Below are 16,561 nucleotides of genomic sequence, written 5' to 3' on the forward strand. Positions count from 1 at the left end.
GTCCCTCAGCCAAAGATAACGACACAGGTGGGATGATGCTCCCAAGGGCAAGGCCATCACTTAGTCCTTGACCGGCCCTGACCCAGGAAGGGGTCAAGCAAGCGCCCTCCCTCCCTTCCTCCAGGCAGATCCCTGGCCCTGAGCGCTAGGAGGGAGCCAACCCCCACCCGCGGCCCCCACTAGGCAAGCTGCAGAGGCTTGAGCCAGCCTGGCCTTCGTGGAGGGGCCCCTCTGGTCGCTGCAGCCCGCAGGGTCCTGAGCAGGCAGCCGAGCTTTTCAAGAGAGGCTCAGAGGAGGGAGCGCTTGCCAGCGCCCCCCATGCCCTCTGGCCCTGAGCCTTCCAAGGGCAAGGGTGCAGTCAGGATCCCTCCTGTGCCTTTGCCCACCTGGAGGAGCCCAGCACGCTCCCCAGGACCCCCCAACTGACAGCACCCCAGGAACAGTTATCCAGCCAAGGAAAGGAAATGGGCATTCCGCAGACAAAGCTGCTTCTCCTCTGCAGATGCTGGACTTGGATGGTCCTGGCCACTAAAGGTCACCTCCCTGTCCCAGGAGACGTGGGAGAGGGGGGATGGGGGGGCGCTGAAAGGTGGGGGGCGGGGAGAGGTGTGGGGTAAACACTGCTCATAAGGTTTGGTGACAGCAGCCCAGCCCCAGGAGGTGACCAAGGGCCCAGGAGATCAGGCTCTTTCCTGCCGCTTCTACTGATTTATAGAAATGGCGCTGAGGCAGCCCAGAGCCCCATTCTGACACGGCAGCAGGGACTTCCGGAGAAACGGCTTTGTTCTCTAAGGAAATCCACTATGCCCTCCTCCCTGACAGTGCGGCCACCCGAATGGAAGTCCAACGACGGCCTCCCGGGCCTCAGGACAGCAGAGCCTGCGAGCTGCCCCGGCTCCAGATGCTGCTGGGGAAGGACACGTCCCCGGCTCCTTCCTCACGGCCACTAGGCCCTGGGAAGCTGACGGGGGCGCACCCAGAGGACCCTGTTAGAGGACAAGCCCAAGGGCACTAGGGACGCTGCGGGGCCCGGGCCCCGTCTGTCCTCACGCCGTGGGGACCACCGCAGGCCTAGGGCAGGCAGGCCGCACTTGGAAAGCCCCTTGGTTGGCCCGCCTGAAGGAGCCTCGAAATGGAGCTGGAACGGTGGCTCGGACCCGAGCCGGGTCCCTCCCCAGCACACAGGGCCTCTCACCACCCCCGGTGTGCAAGGGGGCGCAGAATGGCAGGGAACCCCTCTGCCCCAGCAGGGTTGCTGAGGCCCGTCTGGCACTTGTTTTTCGCGGGGAGGCACAGCCAAGAATCCCCCGACTGCCGACGGATGTTACAGCCGCGCCAGCTTCCAGGGCCCCCATGCCTCCTCTCCCACCAAAGTTCTCCCAGGGGAGAGCAGGGGGCGCAGGGCTGCTGCCTGGCTTAGGGACCCTGCCCTGCCTGGCCCAGCCAGCCCGCATCCCTCCTGAGCGGAGCCCAGGCCAGGCCAGGGGACTGTGGCGTGAGTGTCAATGCCCCGCCCAGCCTGCTGCTCACCGCTGGGTGCAGCCGCCCCGGGGTCTTGTCCTAAAGCCGTCAAAAAAGGTGCGTGAGGGAGGGGGAAGTGACCCAGGGCGGCTGCACACCCATCCCCGGCCCTGCTCTGCCCTGCGGGGGACCACGTACTCTGGGACCAGCCCTCCTGGGGCCCTGCCGCTGCCCCTGCCACCCCCAGCTCCAGAGCTGCCAGAAGGGACAGTGGCCGTGCTTGGCCAGAGCTGGCCAGCGCCAGGCAGGAGGAGGGAGCCCTTGCGGTCCCAGCAAGCCAGGTGGACATGGGCTGCCTTCCCGCCAGGACCAGGGCTTGCTGTGCCGGAGGCTGCTGGTCCCATCCTGGGCCAGGCCACAGGGCAGCTGCTCTTGCAGACCCCCGGCAGTGGGAGCTGGTGGGACCTGGCAGCCAGGAGGGGAAGCAGCCCCCCTCCCCAGGCCAAGGGACCCGCAGCCAGCCGGGCCCCCTCCTGCCCCTGTAGGGTCCGGGCACCTCCATCCTGCCCGCCTCCGCCTACTCCAGTCAGGGAGCTTCCTACGTGAGCAGTGGCGGCAAGCACACGCCCTCCCCACGCAAACCTAAAACAAAATGTCCTGTCCTCGCGCCCGAACGCCCCTCACACTCACAGCGCTGAGGGGCAGGAAGCTGGCGTTAAAGGGAGTCTAGAAACCACTTTAACGTCTTCCACTCGTTCCCCAGACGTGTTTGCTGTCACCCCCGACTGTGAGCACTTATTTATTTGATGCATTCAGAGCGATCTTCCTCCAAGGGCTTGAGGGACAGCCCCCGACTGGGGCGTGTGGCTCCCCAGCTGTGGCAGCCTCCTTCTGTCCCCTGAAGGGACCCCTTCCCCTCTAGAGGGGCTGATGTTCCGGGAGATGTCCCAACACCCCCAACTCCTCCTCCTTGGGAACCAGGTTCTGGAGTGGAACAGGGACGGGGTGTCTGGAAAAGGGAAGCAGCCAGCCGTGAGCAGAGGTGCCTCCTTGGGAACGTCCCCGCTCTGCCTGGGGTCCACAGCCACGTGACACTGAGCCCACCACAGAGCACGGAGCCTGCAGGCATTTTGGAGAAGCCCTGGGGGTCCTGGGCTGAGGCCCTGGAAGGGGGACAGAGTGGCTGCAGATGCCAGGAAGGAGGGCACACATCCTGCAGGGTTTGGTCTACACCAGCATGTTTTACTCTCAGTGGACACAGAGACCACCCCCTACCCCGCCCCATTTAGGTAACAATCTGCTTAGAAAAGGGAAAACCGGAGAGGAACCGGGCCTTCGCCGTGCGTGAGCCTGAGGCCAGCTCTTGGGATCCCGAGACACCGAGGCACAGTGTCCCTGTGACGGGGCCGGGCCCAAGCAGGAGGTGACGGGGCATGGGGGTGCGGCTGTCTCTATAAACAGTCGATGGGTTTGGGCGAAGGTTCATTTTAACGCAACTCAATTAACGAAAAGAGAGCCATTATTCCTTTGCTAAGCAGTTGGGTAAACAGTGCGTCTACTCTTGCTGGCTGCCCTGCATCCGGCCTCAGGCCGGCAGCCCCTTGCACCTGCTCGAGAGGGAGGAGAGATGCCCATGGTCGCAAGGCATCCTTCCCACCCTTCCCAGGAGGGGTCCTGCTAAAACCCTCGTCTCTCGGGACTGTCTGAACTGGTCGGGCCCAGGAGCCCCCGCCCTGGCTGGCCCCCGACAGGCTGACTCCACTCCTGGGAAAAGCCGCTTCGGGCTGAAGCCAAGACCCTGGGGACAGGCGTCCTCCCACAGGCCCTGAGCCAAGACCCTGGGGACAGGCGTCCTCCCACAGGCCCTGAGCGGGGTGTGCGTCCTGTCTTTTTACCCTCCAACAACCCCACTGGCCTGCCGAGGCGGCGTCCAGGGCCCGGTCCCCAAATTTCAACCTGGACTCTTTATTTCCACCTGCTTTTTCTCCCACTTACCCCGCCCCCGTGAGAGCACCGATGCCCCCTGGCAACTTTACAAGGTGCCACCTGGGGCGTCCGGGTGCAGAGCCCAGCCTGCTCCTGCCCCGCCCCACGCAGCCCACCCTGGGGCAGGGCGGTCACCACCCCAGTCCTTACCAGTCACACCAGGGACACCTGCCGAGTCTCCCAACCTCTTGGGCCAGAACCCCAACCTAGCCATGTCAACAACCACTGTCCTAACCTCCCTACAGCTCACCTCCACGGCCTCTGGAGTCAGATGCAAACGCCTCACCTGTTGATGGGACTCGGGGCCCTGGATCCCGGAGCCCACAGCAGAGGGTCCATCATTCATTCACCCACCGCAGCCCATGCTCTGACTCGCCCCATGGAACTGGGGCCCGGAGCACTCACGACACAGGCACGGAGCCGGAAGGAGCGCGTGCCCCTCCCAGCTGCAGACCACCCGCTCCGAGGGGGCCCCTCTTGGTTTGGCACGTTTACTCTGTTACAGGCTAAACTGTGTCCCCCAGATTCCTGTGTGGAAGTCCTAACCCCGGGGCCTCAGAATGCAGCCACATTTGGAAACAGTCATTGCTAATGTCATGAGTTAATAAGATGAGGTCATTAGGGTGGGCCCTCATCCAATGTGACCGGTGTCCTTCTGAAAGGCAAAATGCAGACAGACTGGCACACAGGGAGAGGCCGTGTGAGCGTGAAGGTGGCCGTCTACGAGCCAAGGAGAGAAGCCTGGCACAGACCCTCCCTCGCGGTCTCAGAAGGAACCAGCCTTGCCCACACCCTGACCTCGGACTTCCGGCCTCCAGACCGAGAGACAATGAACCTCGGTTCCTGAAGCCCTGTGTCGGGTACTTTGTCGCACGGCAGCCCCAGCAGATTCGGATGCTTCCCTAAACAGTCCAGTGTCTGCCTGGCGTGTTTTCTGAACTTTAAGTAAACGGGACATGGGGCGTGGGTGCCCGTGTGACATTTGGGGCTGCATGTGAGGGTCGCCCCGGGGAAGAGCAGTGGCCTTCACTGCAGCCCCGGACAGTATCCTTGCTCCTGCCTGCAAGCTGGCCGGTCACGTAGCCCTGACCTCTCCTGACCCCTCTTCCTCGGGCCTTGCTCCCTCCGGCTGCATCGAAATCAACATCCCCCAAGGCCGCTGGCCAGCACCTTTGCAGGGAGCCCCCCTAACACATGCAGCCCCGTATATGTTACAGCTCCTCCTTGTCTTTCAAAAACGTCTCTTAATTTTCTCCATAAAGGTCTTTTATCTTCTGTTAGATCTGCTCCAGCCTGCATCACCCTCTGGATGCTCTCATTATAGGTAGGATTTTCTTCAAAACCATGTGTTCTGTGAACACCCACATGTGACAAGTGTGGGGCGGCTCTGTGTGTCCAGCCCGTTTCTGGCAACTCCGCTAGCTCCCTGCGTCACCAGGCCTCAGCCTCTGGGTCCATTTCCACGGGATGATTGTGCCTGCGCACAGACTGTGCCGACGCACACCCCCTCCCCGCCCCCCGCCGCCTGTGTCTTGCCTCCCCGGACTGTCCAGACCCTCCCGTGTGGACCGGGCTGTTTCGTGATGCCCACCAGGCAAGTGTCATGCCAGGCTGTCTGGGACAGGCCAGCACGCAATTTACCCAGGAAACTTTCCAGTCTTCCCTGCCTCCAGCTCCTGGGGCCCCGCAGGGACACCCCCCCCTTCCAGCCCGTGGGAACATCAGGGGCATGCGCCTGCCCCTCTCGGTGCCTGGTGGAATGCCACATCATCTGGGACACCAGCCACGAGCACCCCGGGGAGGGCCTGACCCCAAGCCAGGCAGAGCTGTGCCGGCTCACCTGCTCCAAGACACAGTCCCGAAGAGGAACCCTCCAGCGACCTATGGCCTGTGATGGGGGCCCGAGGCACTGCTGCCTGGCAATCTGCCACCAGCCCCCCAGCCCCGCCCGGCCCCTCCTTTACACCTGGGGGGGCAGCTGCTAGGTGCCAACGTGTGAGCAGCTGAAGCTGCAAATTAGGAAAGTGAAACCAGCCGTGGAAAAGAAAAAGGAGCACCATAAAACATGGGAGTGGGGAACGTTCAAACGCTCACGGAGTCATGTTCCGCGACTAACGGGCCCCAGGCAGTGTAAAGGGTACGGTTCTGAGACACACCCACCATGGTGCCCAGATACAGTTTTTTTGTTCAACGCCAGCCTGCAGGTGGGGCATCCCCACCGCAGGCACGTCCAGCATCTGGCTGCAAACAGCAGGCCATCCCCTTTCCCAACTGAGCAGAGAACACCTCTGTTACGGACTGTGTCTGTGTGCCCCCAGGTTCATGCTGAACCCTGCCCCGCAGTGGGCTGGTTGGGAGGTGACTGGGTCATGAGGGTGGGGCCCTGGCTAAGGATCAGTGACCTTAGAGGCCAGAGGGCTCACTGGCTCTCTCTTCCCCCTGAGGACATAGTGACAGAGGGTCACATACAAACCGGGAGGTGGGCCCTCGCCAGCACCAGGGCACACCAGCACCCTGATCTCCCAGCCTCCAGCACCGAGGAATAAAGCCCGTTGTTTCAAGCTGCCCACCTGTGGATTCTGTTTCAGCAGCTGGATGGACTTCAGTTTCTGGGAGAAGAGGGACTTCTCACAGCACTCCCAGAATGCACATTTTTAGAAAACGCCCTCCCTGCCCACAAGACACATGGATGGGATTCTGAAGGCGCAGGGCCTGGCCAGCACAGGCACCGAGCAGGACTGACCTTCGGAGCCCTCGGCCTCCCGGCCCTGCGGCAGCGGCTGGGATTCCTCCTCCTCCTCCTCGGGGTCGGCCTCTGGTGTGGCCTCCTCCTTCATGCCGCCACCAGCCTCCTCCAGGAGGGCCGTCCCAGCTGCCCCCTCGCCAGGAGACTTGGGGTCGTCCGGCTTGGGCTTCTTGGGCTGGCTCCGCTTCCGGTGAGACCTGGAGAGGGAGGCTCATCAGACGGGAGGCGAAACAACGGAAGGGAGAAGCCCTGGGCTGTGCGCCCTGTCCAGCAGACAGAGCCCCCCAGGAGGCCCGGGGAAGCGGGGGCCCTGGGTGGGGTTGGCTCCTGGGGGCAGGGGCGTTGGAGGGAGAGAGGCCTGGGGGAGGGGAGGGGATGGCAAGGTGGGTGTCAAGCGCGTGCCGATGGCAGCTGGAGATGGGATGGCGGGACAGACGGGCTCCAGGAGCCTCTGTGTGGTGGGGCGGGAGACACGGGGAGCGTGGGCTCAGATGGAAACAGAAGCTCGTGGAAAATGCCTGCGCGACAGACAAAAGGTGCACTTACGACAGCCCCGGCCTCCTGGTCTGCTCTTTCTTCCTCTCTAGACTTGGTTTCCTCTCCTCCTCAGTCTTTTTCCAGTGTCTGTTTTCTTTCAGACTAATTTGTCTAGAACGTAAATGTCAGGGGGTTTTTCTCTAGGACTTGTGTTAACTCCCTAGACGCTTCGCCGCAGGGCCTCGCGGGGCCCCGGGCTCTCCCTGCATCCTCTCCACCTGCAGGAGCTCCGAGCCCAGAGCCCGCGGTGGCCCCTTCTCTAAGCTGCGCCCCGGCCCCCCTCACCTCCTGCCCACGCCGGCCTCAGGGGCTGCGACAGTCCCCGGACGGGATGGAGGGCGGTCCTCAGGCCCCAAGTGAGAATCCCAGCTGAGGCTGAGCTGTGGCTTCTTAGTGAAAATGAGGGGGAATTGGGATTAAAAAGGAAGAAAGGAAAGCGACAAAGGGAGGGGGGCTGCAGGTTAGTGGCCAGGGCACCCCTGCCGGGTCCTGGTGGGACGTCCTTGCCGGTTCCTGGAAACTTTCCAGGGAGGGGGCAGTGCAGCTTTGAGACCTCAGGAGGTGTGTGACTGGCCCGGGAGCTGATGCAGGGGCCAGGGCGGTGGAGCGGCTCAGCCTTGGGCAGGGGACACCAGGACAGCCACAGGCTCCGGGTCTCACAGCCGAGGGGTTGTTTTGGAGAGAGCTGTTGGCGCTGGCCGTGGCTTCCCTCCCCCAGGGAGCTCTCCATGTGGCCCCAGTGGGGTCAGACACCAAGACCTTATAGGAGACCCTACAGGGTCCCTGGCAGCCGCACCTCCAAGGACCAAGTGCTCACCAAGGGGAAGCAGGGCTGTCTGACTGGGGACGGGTGGGCAGGGAGGCCCCAAGGGCTCCAGATGCCAGGACCCGCATCTCCTCCCAGGGGCGTCTGCAGCAGGACGCTGGGGGCTCACGGCTTCCTTGCTGCCTCCCGGCCCGACACTGCTGGCCCCTGGGGTGCCTCCTTCTAACTGTCCCCTGACGCTAACCGCTAACCACTGCCGGTCCCTTGCTGCTCAGCTGCCTAACTTGAGGGCCCCTGGCTCTGTGCCCTGAGCCCAGGCAATGCCCGGCACACGACAAGCCCTACTTGATGTCTGCAGCATGAACCACCCTGATGACCAAAGGTGGAAAGCAGGGAGCATTCCAGGGAGGGCGCGTCATGGGCAGAGGCATGGCATCACACACAGCATGGCGTGCAAGGGCGCACTGCGAGGGGGAGGGGTGCAGGAGGACAGGCGGGCGGGGACAGGGCGGGGGAGTCGGCAACAGATGGGGGCGGGAGGGGGCACGAAAGACTCAGGCCTCCCCTGGTACACTCTCCACACCGAGCGAGTTTGGGAAATGCCAGGTGCAGCCCCGACGCGGACACAGGCGGGAAGCTCCGGGCTTTTCCCCAGCTGTCATCGGGAGGCTTCTCTCGGGGTCTGGGAATGCTGCAGGGCCAGGTGCCCACAAGCGAACCCCCACGCTGGCCCCAGCACCCAGCAGAGGGGCACCCTCCTACCGTCAACTCACCTGGCCTCGGTTTCCGGCAGCTGCCCCACTCCTCACCCCCTCTCCGGCCCTCCCCCACCCCCACCAACCCGGAACTGGCCCAGAGGCCACTTCTGCCCCTGCCCGCCTCAGGGTCCCCAGAGAGCCCAGGCCTTCCTCGGCCCCCGACACACCAGTGGGCTCAGAGCTCTGCCCCCAGCACCATACCCCCAGCAACCACTGGGCCGCACCAACGCAGGGACCCCCCCCAACCCCCCGAACGGGTGGAACTAGGTGCAGAGACGTAGGCGAAGGGACAGGCCCTACTGCAGAGGGGAAAGTGAGGTGAACGTCGGCATGCAAAGGAGGATCTGTTCTGTGAGAACATAAGCTGGGAAATAACACCGGGGGAACCTGGGGTTGACTTGCTGACAGCTGTGGGGAGCTGTGCGCACACCCTAATCGCAGTCTGGCCGTACAGCATCCTCTGGGCCCACTCCCCAGATGCGACGCCTTCCCCTCTTTTAGCCATTTCTTCTTGTATTGACTTGCATGTGTCTCCTCACGCTGCTGCTGTTTTTTGGTTCTGGCTTCTCTGCTGAGTTGCCAGCACAGACACTTAGGCTGTGGCCATCCTGCCCACCTCAACCCCTCCTGGCTTCTCTCCCATTTTGGTTGTGGTGAGATTCTATATTACATTTTTCTGATCCTGTAAATATAGTTCATCCGTGAGCAACAGAGCTGCTCGCACTGCATTCTTTGCTCACTCCTTCTGGAGTCAGTAACTGGCCCCCTCTCTTAGACGCTTAGCTTTCCTGGTTTTCTCCAAGATCTTGGTGTGGCCTCCTAGGCAGGGGTCACATGCTCCTCAATGACACCCTGAGGCCCTCCTCTTATCTTGAGACTGCCTTGGACACTCCTGAGTTGGATCTGGTTTCCTTGATCCCATGTCTTCCTTGGTTGATGCCCTTGTTTAGCTGGAGCACATCCTCCAGCAGCTTTCTCAGAAAGGAGGGGGAACCTGGGACTTTGCTTGTCTCAAAAGATCTTTATTCTCTTCCCATACGAAGTTGGTAATTTGGCTGGGTATTCCTGGGCTGAAATGATTGCTCTCCTGACCTTTAAGACCCTTGTCCTTTGTCTATTAGCTTGTAGCATCATGATCGCCAAGTCCAGTGCTGCTTGGGCCCCGTTGACCTGTTTGTTTGTTCCAGAGGCTTTGCAATCTTCTGTTTAACCTGAGTTGTGAAAAGTCTGCATTCTAGATTTCCTCAAGCTGGCTCCCAACCCACCTCGGACATTTCTTTGCTCTTTTAAAGTTTTTTTTTTAGTTTCGTTGGGTCTTCATTGCTGTGCATGGGCTCCCTCTAGCTGCAGTGAGTGGGGGCCACTCCTCACCACGGTGCGCGGGCCTCTCACCGCAGCGGCCCCCCCTCGTTGTGGAGCACAGGCTCCAGGCGTGTGGACCTCAGCAGTTGTGGCTTGCAGGCTCCAGGGCACAGGCTCAGTAGTTGTGGCGCACAACAAGGCACAGCCTCAACAGTTGTGGCTCAGCTGTTCCGTGGCACGTGGGATCCTCCCGAACCAGGGAACGAACCCGTGCCCCCTGCATTGGCAGGCAGACTCCCAACCACTGCGCCACCAGGGAAGTCCTTTGCTCCCTTTTAAATGTCCAAGAGCCATCTCTTTCCTAAAAGCCTTTTTGTTTATACAGCAGGTTCTTCCATAAATGCCAAGTCACCTGCCCTCTCGCAGAAGTTAGTTTTCTTCTGCTCACTGCATGGCCTCTCCTGTGGGGTCCCGCTTTTTTTTGTTTGAGACTCTTTCACACTGAGTTTCTTCAGGGGTTTAGGGACCCCTGGCTATGACGTACAAGGGACTAAGATGTTCGCTGGTAGCTGTGTGTGAGCAGGGCTCCTAGAAGAGGAGCGGGCAGGTGGGAGCCCTGTCACTTCACGGGGGACCCCCAATATCACATGTGTGGCTTTGTTCCGTTGGGCCACTCTGACCCGGCCCTGCGGTTGGGGATATGTGAGGCTGGCACGTCTGATCTCCCCAGCAGTAGGGCCAGCGCCTTCTGCTGGGGGATGGGGTGGAGGAGGAGGCCCTGAGCTCAGCGATGCCTCCAGCACACCGCGGTCCCCGCCCCAGCAGGCGCCCGTGCCTGAGTCCCAGGCCTTGTGGCCTGAACCAGCCCACTCCCCGTCCACAGGTCCACGGACTCGAGTTTTCTCTGTGCTGCAAAGTCAGGTGTCACTTGCCCCTCTTTTCCTTCCTTCAGAGTCTGCCGATGCTGCTCGTACCCTCTCCTCTTCCCTGTCCCTCCTTTACAGTCGTTTTCATGGTGTTTCAGAGGAGGGTGGACATAAACGTGCACTTTACTTGCCAGGCTTAACGGGATGTCACTTGGCGAAGATGATAAGAATTAGGTATTGGTACTGAGTCCAAATCCCTACACTGATATTTCCAAGATGGGAGCAGGTGTCCTTGGACCTCAGGTGGCAGGAGAGGCAGAGTGAGGGGGCTCACTGAGGGGCCCAGGGCACACAGCCCCTTGGGCATCCCAAGGTGGGGCTGTTGCCCAGAACTTCTGACTCCCCGGGGAGGGATCTGGGGCTTCCTGGCCAGGAGTCGCAGCCCCTTCCTCCAGTGTTCCCTGACCCACGGCGAGTAGGTGTGGCCTTCAGTGGGTTTTCTGGTGAAGTCACAGGGACAACAAGCTCCTGGGGCCGCAGGGGCTGGCAGGCCCCATAGTCATGGCCCCTTCTGAGCGGACAGGAGCTGCACCGGAGGAAAGGGCTCAGGAGCGTGGCAGGGTCAGGGTGGCTGGAAGGAGTGGGTCGGAGGTGCAGTCGTGTACAGCCTGGCCAGGGCATCAGGTACAGGGGGAGAGGCGAGACCAAACTGGCTCCTGGTGGGTCTGGGGGCAGCAGAGGGGGCAGGGATGTGCTCCCTGGCTCCTTGTTTCCATGGTGACCGAGGATGGGAGGTGGAGAGGTGGTGGGCGGGAGCTGCTGGGCTGGGCGAGCAGGGCTAGCGGGCTCTAGCCTCCTGCGTGGGCAGCTGGAGGTCCCGCCAGGGGGAGCAGCAGAAGCTGGGGAGGAACGGGGCCCCGTGGGTCCGGAGAGGAGCACACTTCCCCTCCCCCACTTCCCTCCAAGCCCGGCTGCTCAGATGCTCTGCACAGAGTGCGTGTGAGTGTCCAGCAGAGCGCACACCTGCTGGAACATGTGGGCAACGCGGAGCATTCCTTGAAGCTCTCCTTGAAAATAATCAGGAGCCGAGAAGAAAACGCAGCCTGCATATGGAGGAAGGCTGCTCAGGCAGGCAGGCAGGAGCGGGGGAGGGGAGCAAGGCGAAGACGCCAGCTGGGCAGGGGTCCCACCTGGCGGCGATGGCGAGGGGGCCACGCAGCACGGACAAGAAGGTCACAGGTGGTGGGGCCAGTTCACCTGACAAGATCTAGGCGTGGAAGGAAAATCCACGGGAGGGCATCCTTTTCTCCCAAAGGAGCCAACACCTGCCTCTGCTCTCAGGTGACATCTGGGGCGGGGTGCAGGGGGCCATCAGGAAGGCTGGGCCCTCGAGGGGCGGGGGCCTGGCTGAGCCTGTCTGATTGAGGACCAAGGAACGGATGCAGCATCCCAGAGGAGAAGGCAAGGCTGCACAGGGATGGGGGCGCGGGAGGGTGCCCACAGCAGGCGGACGAGGAGCCCACCCCAATGCCAAGCCCTTGGGGAGGGACACTGGGAGATGTCTGGGGACATCTGTGGTGGTCTCACTGGAGGGCTGCTCCTGGCATCAAGTGGGCGGGGGTGGGGAAGCTGCTCAACCCCCCACAGTGCCTGGGACAGCCGCCCACAGAAGATGTCAGCAGTGCCGAGGGGAGACCCTGGTCTAGGGACAGAGCCAGATTTGCCCCCATCCCCTATCCGGCAGGAGTCAAGGATGCTAGGGTGGTGCTGCCCCTCCCCCCAAACCAACTCTCCGACAAGGGAGGCTCGGGGGAGCCGGCAGCCCTGGAGACAAGGCACAGCTGGGCGAGGACAGGTTGGCCAAGTGGCCAGGAGAGAAAGTCACCAGGGACTCCTGAGGACCACTGCCACTGGGGGTAGGGCGGGGGCAGCGGCTTCCAGCTTGGCATTGGGCCTCCAAATGTGAGTCCCCAGTCAGCCTCTTAGGAGGAAGCCCCCCCAACCAGTGACTTTTTAAAAAGGTGGGGGAGTCAGCCTTCTTTTACATACTAAAGGCTTTAAAGAAAATTGCATCCTTGGGAACACGACTGAATTTGTTATTCAGTCCCAGGTCTGCACACAGGGAGGGGAGGTGGGAGAGAGGGACGTTCCAGAAAGGAGGTGTGCTGTGCAACATGATGAGGGGACAGGGAGGGGGTAAGGGGCTCTTTGTGTACAGAAGGTTCCGGCCAAGGCCCGGCGGCCGGGTCCCCGTCCTCTGGGCAGGCTCGTCTGACAGCCTCTAATCCCATTCCATCCTGGAATGATGCCCCAGTCCTTGGCTGTCACTCTGTTGACCAATTAGTCTGAGCCATCACCAGTCAACCATTATGCAAATGCAGGATCACTCTGCTCCCTCCCTCGGGAAAGACGGGGAAAGAGCGGGAGCTGCAGCAGATCAGCCTCACCGAGAAGGTGCTTTTCGTGAGGAACACACAGGAGGGCAGAAAGTCAAAAGGAGAGACAACAAAAGAAATCGGAAAAGAGAGACACCTTCAAGCGGGCTGCCAGGAGCAGATGGGAAAGCACCCTGGAGCTGAGAGAACATTCTCAGAGAGGGGCCTCGGGTGGGGAAAACACACGGATGAAGGTGCGCAGAGAGGAGAACAGGCCCAGCGGGGAGAAGGTTCTGGGCTGGGAGTGACCGCTTGGCCAGGATGATTTCTCCCAGTTTCTGCAGAGCGCTGGGGTGCCACCAAGGATGCACTGCCCAAGGAACACACTGGCCAAGGCCCCACCCCTCAGGGACCAGGTCCTGGGGGAGGCGCCATCCTTGATCAATGGGGACAAGACCTGCCAGCAGTGACCAAGGGCTACAGATGGAAACCTCGCCCGAGGCCCAGATCCGACTGCAGCCTGTTTGTGCCGCCCACAAGCTAAGCATGATGTTTACGTTTTTAAATGGTTCAAAAGTTAAAAGAGGGCTTCCCTGGTGGCGCAGTGGTTGAGAGTCCGCCTGCCGATGCAGGGGACACGGGTTCGTGCCCTGGTCCGGGAAGATCCCACATGCCGCGGAGCGGCTGGGCCCGTGAGCCACGGCCACTGAGCCTGCGCGTCCGGAGCCTGTGCTCCGCAACGGGAGAGGCCACAACAGTGAGAGGCCCGTGTACCGCAAAAAAAAAAAAAAAAGGTGAAAGAATAATAACACTTTGTGGCATGTGAAAATGATATGAAATTCCCACTCCAGTGTCCATAGATAAAGTTTTATTGAGACTCGCCACGCTCATTGTTTACGGAATGTCTTACAGTCCAGGGCAACCGCCGTGGAGCCAAGTGGTCAAGGGAGAGCCTCCTGAGCCCTTGAAGCCCTAACACCAACACGAGGATGCTCTGGGCCGCCCCGCCCACTCCAGCCATACCCCAGGCCCAGCGAGGACCTGCCGACCGTTCCTTGGGCACCAAGAAGGAATCTGTTTGAAACCTGTCCACAGACAGCTCAGGCCCTGAGAGCCTGGACGTTTCCCAGAGAAAGAGCATGATGGAGTCGGACGCTTCCGAGGCCGCACGGCACTGCCCCTCACTCCCCAGCTCCGCCACCCACATCCCTGTGGCCTCGGCGCAGATGCCAAGAGGGGCAGCCACTCTGCCCTCTCCTTCCCCGCCGGACACCAGGCAGCGGCCGGGCAGGGACCACGCTGGGTGGAAGGTGGGCCGGGAGGGGGGCCTCTGAGATGGAAAGAGGTGGCAGAGGGCGTCCGGGGGACAGGTCTCTGTAGTCACCTCCGCGTCCGCGGATTCAAGCAACACGTTATCCGAGGCACCAGAACAAGCATCTACAGATGCAAAGGGGCAGGGGCGCGGCTCTCATGGAGGGAGCTCGGTGCCTGTGCCCCACAGCTCCTGCCATAGCTCAGAGTCAAGAAGGGCCACGCGGCCCCGACGCAGAAACGGGGCTCTCGCACCGGGGATGGCGCGATAGTGAGCCGGAAGCCTGAGAGGGACAGTGTGTGGGGTCCTGAGAGGGCAAAAAGGGCCCACCTCCCAGGAGCTGGTAGACAAGGAGTGGGTGGGAGCCTGAGTCCCCTGACAACACAGGCAGCGACGGCGGTGAGTCCCCAACAGCCCGCGGAGGAAGTTAGACCTGAGAAACACTCTGCCTCTGAAAGAGGGAGAAGTGGAGGAGGGAGGGGAGGGGGGAGAGAGGAGAGGAGAGAGGTGGGCGACAGCCTGCAGCCCCACCAGCGGGGAGCCGTGGGCTGGGCTCGCTGGGTGGCTCACCTGCGCAGGAGCTTGGCCTTGAGCGAGGCCCGGGAGGCGCTCCAGGTGCTCAGCTCGGGGCTGCTCAGGGCCGTGGGCCGTGTGTGGTCCAGCACCGTGAGGTCCTTGCCCTGCTTCCACAGCTCGTAGCGCTCCGGCTGCAGGATGCGCACAAAGACGTCCATGGAGATCTTGACCATGTCCTTCCGGCATGTGCACTGCATGTGGGCAGGAGAGAGACCACTGAGCCCGCGGGCCAGTCACCCCACACCGCGCAGGGCGCCTCGAGCCTACCCCATCCTCCCTAGAAATTCTCTCACGAGACAGGAAAGGGGGTCTTCTCACCCCGATGCGGGGGAAGGTGAGGCTGCTGCATCCCCGCAGTGGGAGCCTCTGGCCTTCCCCACGGAGTCGCAGCCCCCCACCTGACCGTGGTCCACCACGGTGCCCCCAGCCGCTCAGGAGCCGAGGCCACATGCTCTGAGCTTCGGCCGCCTCCAGTCAGTTCAAACCAAAATCTGCCTCCTGTCAGACATGCGTACCCCCGACCAGGTAAAATGCGCATGGAATGTCTTATAACAGCGGTAATTCCAAAGGTTAGTTAGGAAGAGAGAAAAAGCTGTCAGCCCCCAAAGAGCAAACAAGGAAACAAATGTGATCTGGAGAAGGTGCTCCCCCACCCCCGTGTGCCTGCCTTGGGCTTCGGGAGAGGAGGCTGGGGACCCAGGAGACTCAGCACCTGGCCCCAGGGCGCCCGGAACTCGCCTCAAGCCAATGCTGGCCTGGCTAGTAGAGCCCCTTGTGCCTGGGAGCTTCAAGCGTGGGACAAACAAGCATAACGAGGACGGGCTGAAATGGGTCCTTCCTCCCCCTCCTCTGCTGTCTAGACCCTGAAGACGTCTCCACATGCAAACCCCGCGTTCCGGGAGCCTGTCCCTCTATGCCACAGGGTCACCGTGGCCCCCAGGACTGGGTCCCGTGCAGGAGGCACTGCAGCCATCCCAGAGGAGTTGGGAGCCAGAGAAGCCAGGCAAGGATTGCAGAAGCCAGGCTCGGGACGGCGAGCCCTCGGTCAAGGGGAGGAAATCAGACAGCCCTGGTGTCCTAGTTACCTGCGGGCTCAGGCCAAGAGCGAGAGGAAGGAGAGACTGAGGGGACCACTGGTCTAGGGCAGGGCTGGCGAGCTGCCCACAAAGAACCAAGCAGTATAGATGCTTCCAGGTGTGCGGGTCACTGATCTCTGTTAACAATCTCTCAGCTCTGTCGTCACTTGGGAGCAGCAAGACCGACTCGTAAACAAATGGGTGTAGACGAGTGCAGATAAAACTTTATTTACAAAAAAGGCAGAGGGCCGGATGCGGCACAGGCCGAGGTTTGCCAGCTCTTGGTCTAGACTCTAGAGGACAAAGCATCACCTGGCGGTGGGCAGCCACCTTCTGAGAGATGAGCTTCCCCAGGGATGGCTCCACGAGGGACCTCGGGGTGGACCTGACCCTGGGGGCCGAGCTCGCCTCCCTCTGAAGGGGCACTGTCCTTGCCTCCTTAGGGGGACGAACCTGTCCTGAGCATCGCGACAGGAGGCCGAGGGGCAGTCGCCCCTCAGGGACACCCGCACTGCAGCCCCTGCAGCTCTGACTCTAAACACCCCCGTGTCAGATAAACAGGCTTATCCCTTTTTAAGCCGTTCCCCAAACCACAGCTTAAAAAGCGTCTCCGGATTTTTTTTTTCCAGGCTGCGTGTGTGTGTGTGTGTGTGTGTGTGCGCGCGTGTGTGCGTGTGTACGCGCGTGTATGTATTTAGAATTGCGTATGTGTTCATTTTTCATCCCATGCAATTTCAAAGGACATTATGAACGTGTCTCCGTTTTAAATGCACATCTTGCCTCTGTTTACAACCACCCGT

The 16,561-nt window shown here is 61.5% G+C and overlaps 1 protein-coding gene across 3 annotated transcripts in view; it reads right to left on the reverse strand.

Moving 5' to 3' along the window:
* The window catches only part of KDM4B (lysine demethylase 4B), a 129,068-nt gene that overhangs the window by 18,181 nt on the left and 94,326 nt on the right, over nt 1-16,561 (reverse strand). Inside the window, exons 10-12 of one of the 3 annotated variants that reach the window (XM_027085388.1) lie at nt 14,680-14,876; nt 6,740-6,841; nt 6,191-6,390 (exon numbers count right to left, since the gene is read on the reverse strand). In XM_027085388.1, coding sequence (XP_026941189.1) covers nt 6,191-6,390; nt 6,740-6,841; nt 14,680-14,876 — 499 coding nt within the window. Of the gene's footprint in view, nt 1-6,190; nt 6,391-6,739; nt 6,842-14,679; nt 14,877-16,561 lie in introns of those variants that run through there. The other 2 variants (XM_027085394.1, XR_003428393.1) reach the window with 2 other exon arrangements.

Source organism: Aethalodelphis obliquidens, unplaced genomic scaffold, assembly GCF_003676395.1.
Source record: "Aethalodelphis obliquidens isolate GAN/ISIS:26980383/991018 unplaced genomic scaffold, ASM367639v1 scaffold53, whole genome shotgun sequence".
NCBI classification, from domain to species: Eukaryota; Metazoa; Chordata; class Mammalia; order Artiodactyla; family Delphinidae; genus Aethalodelphis; species Aethalodelphis obliquidens.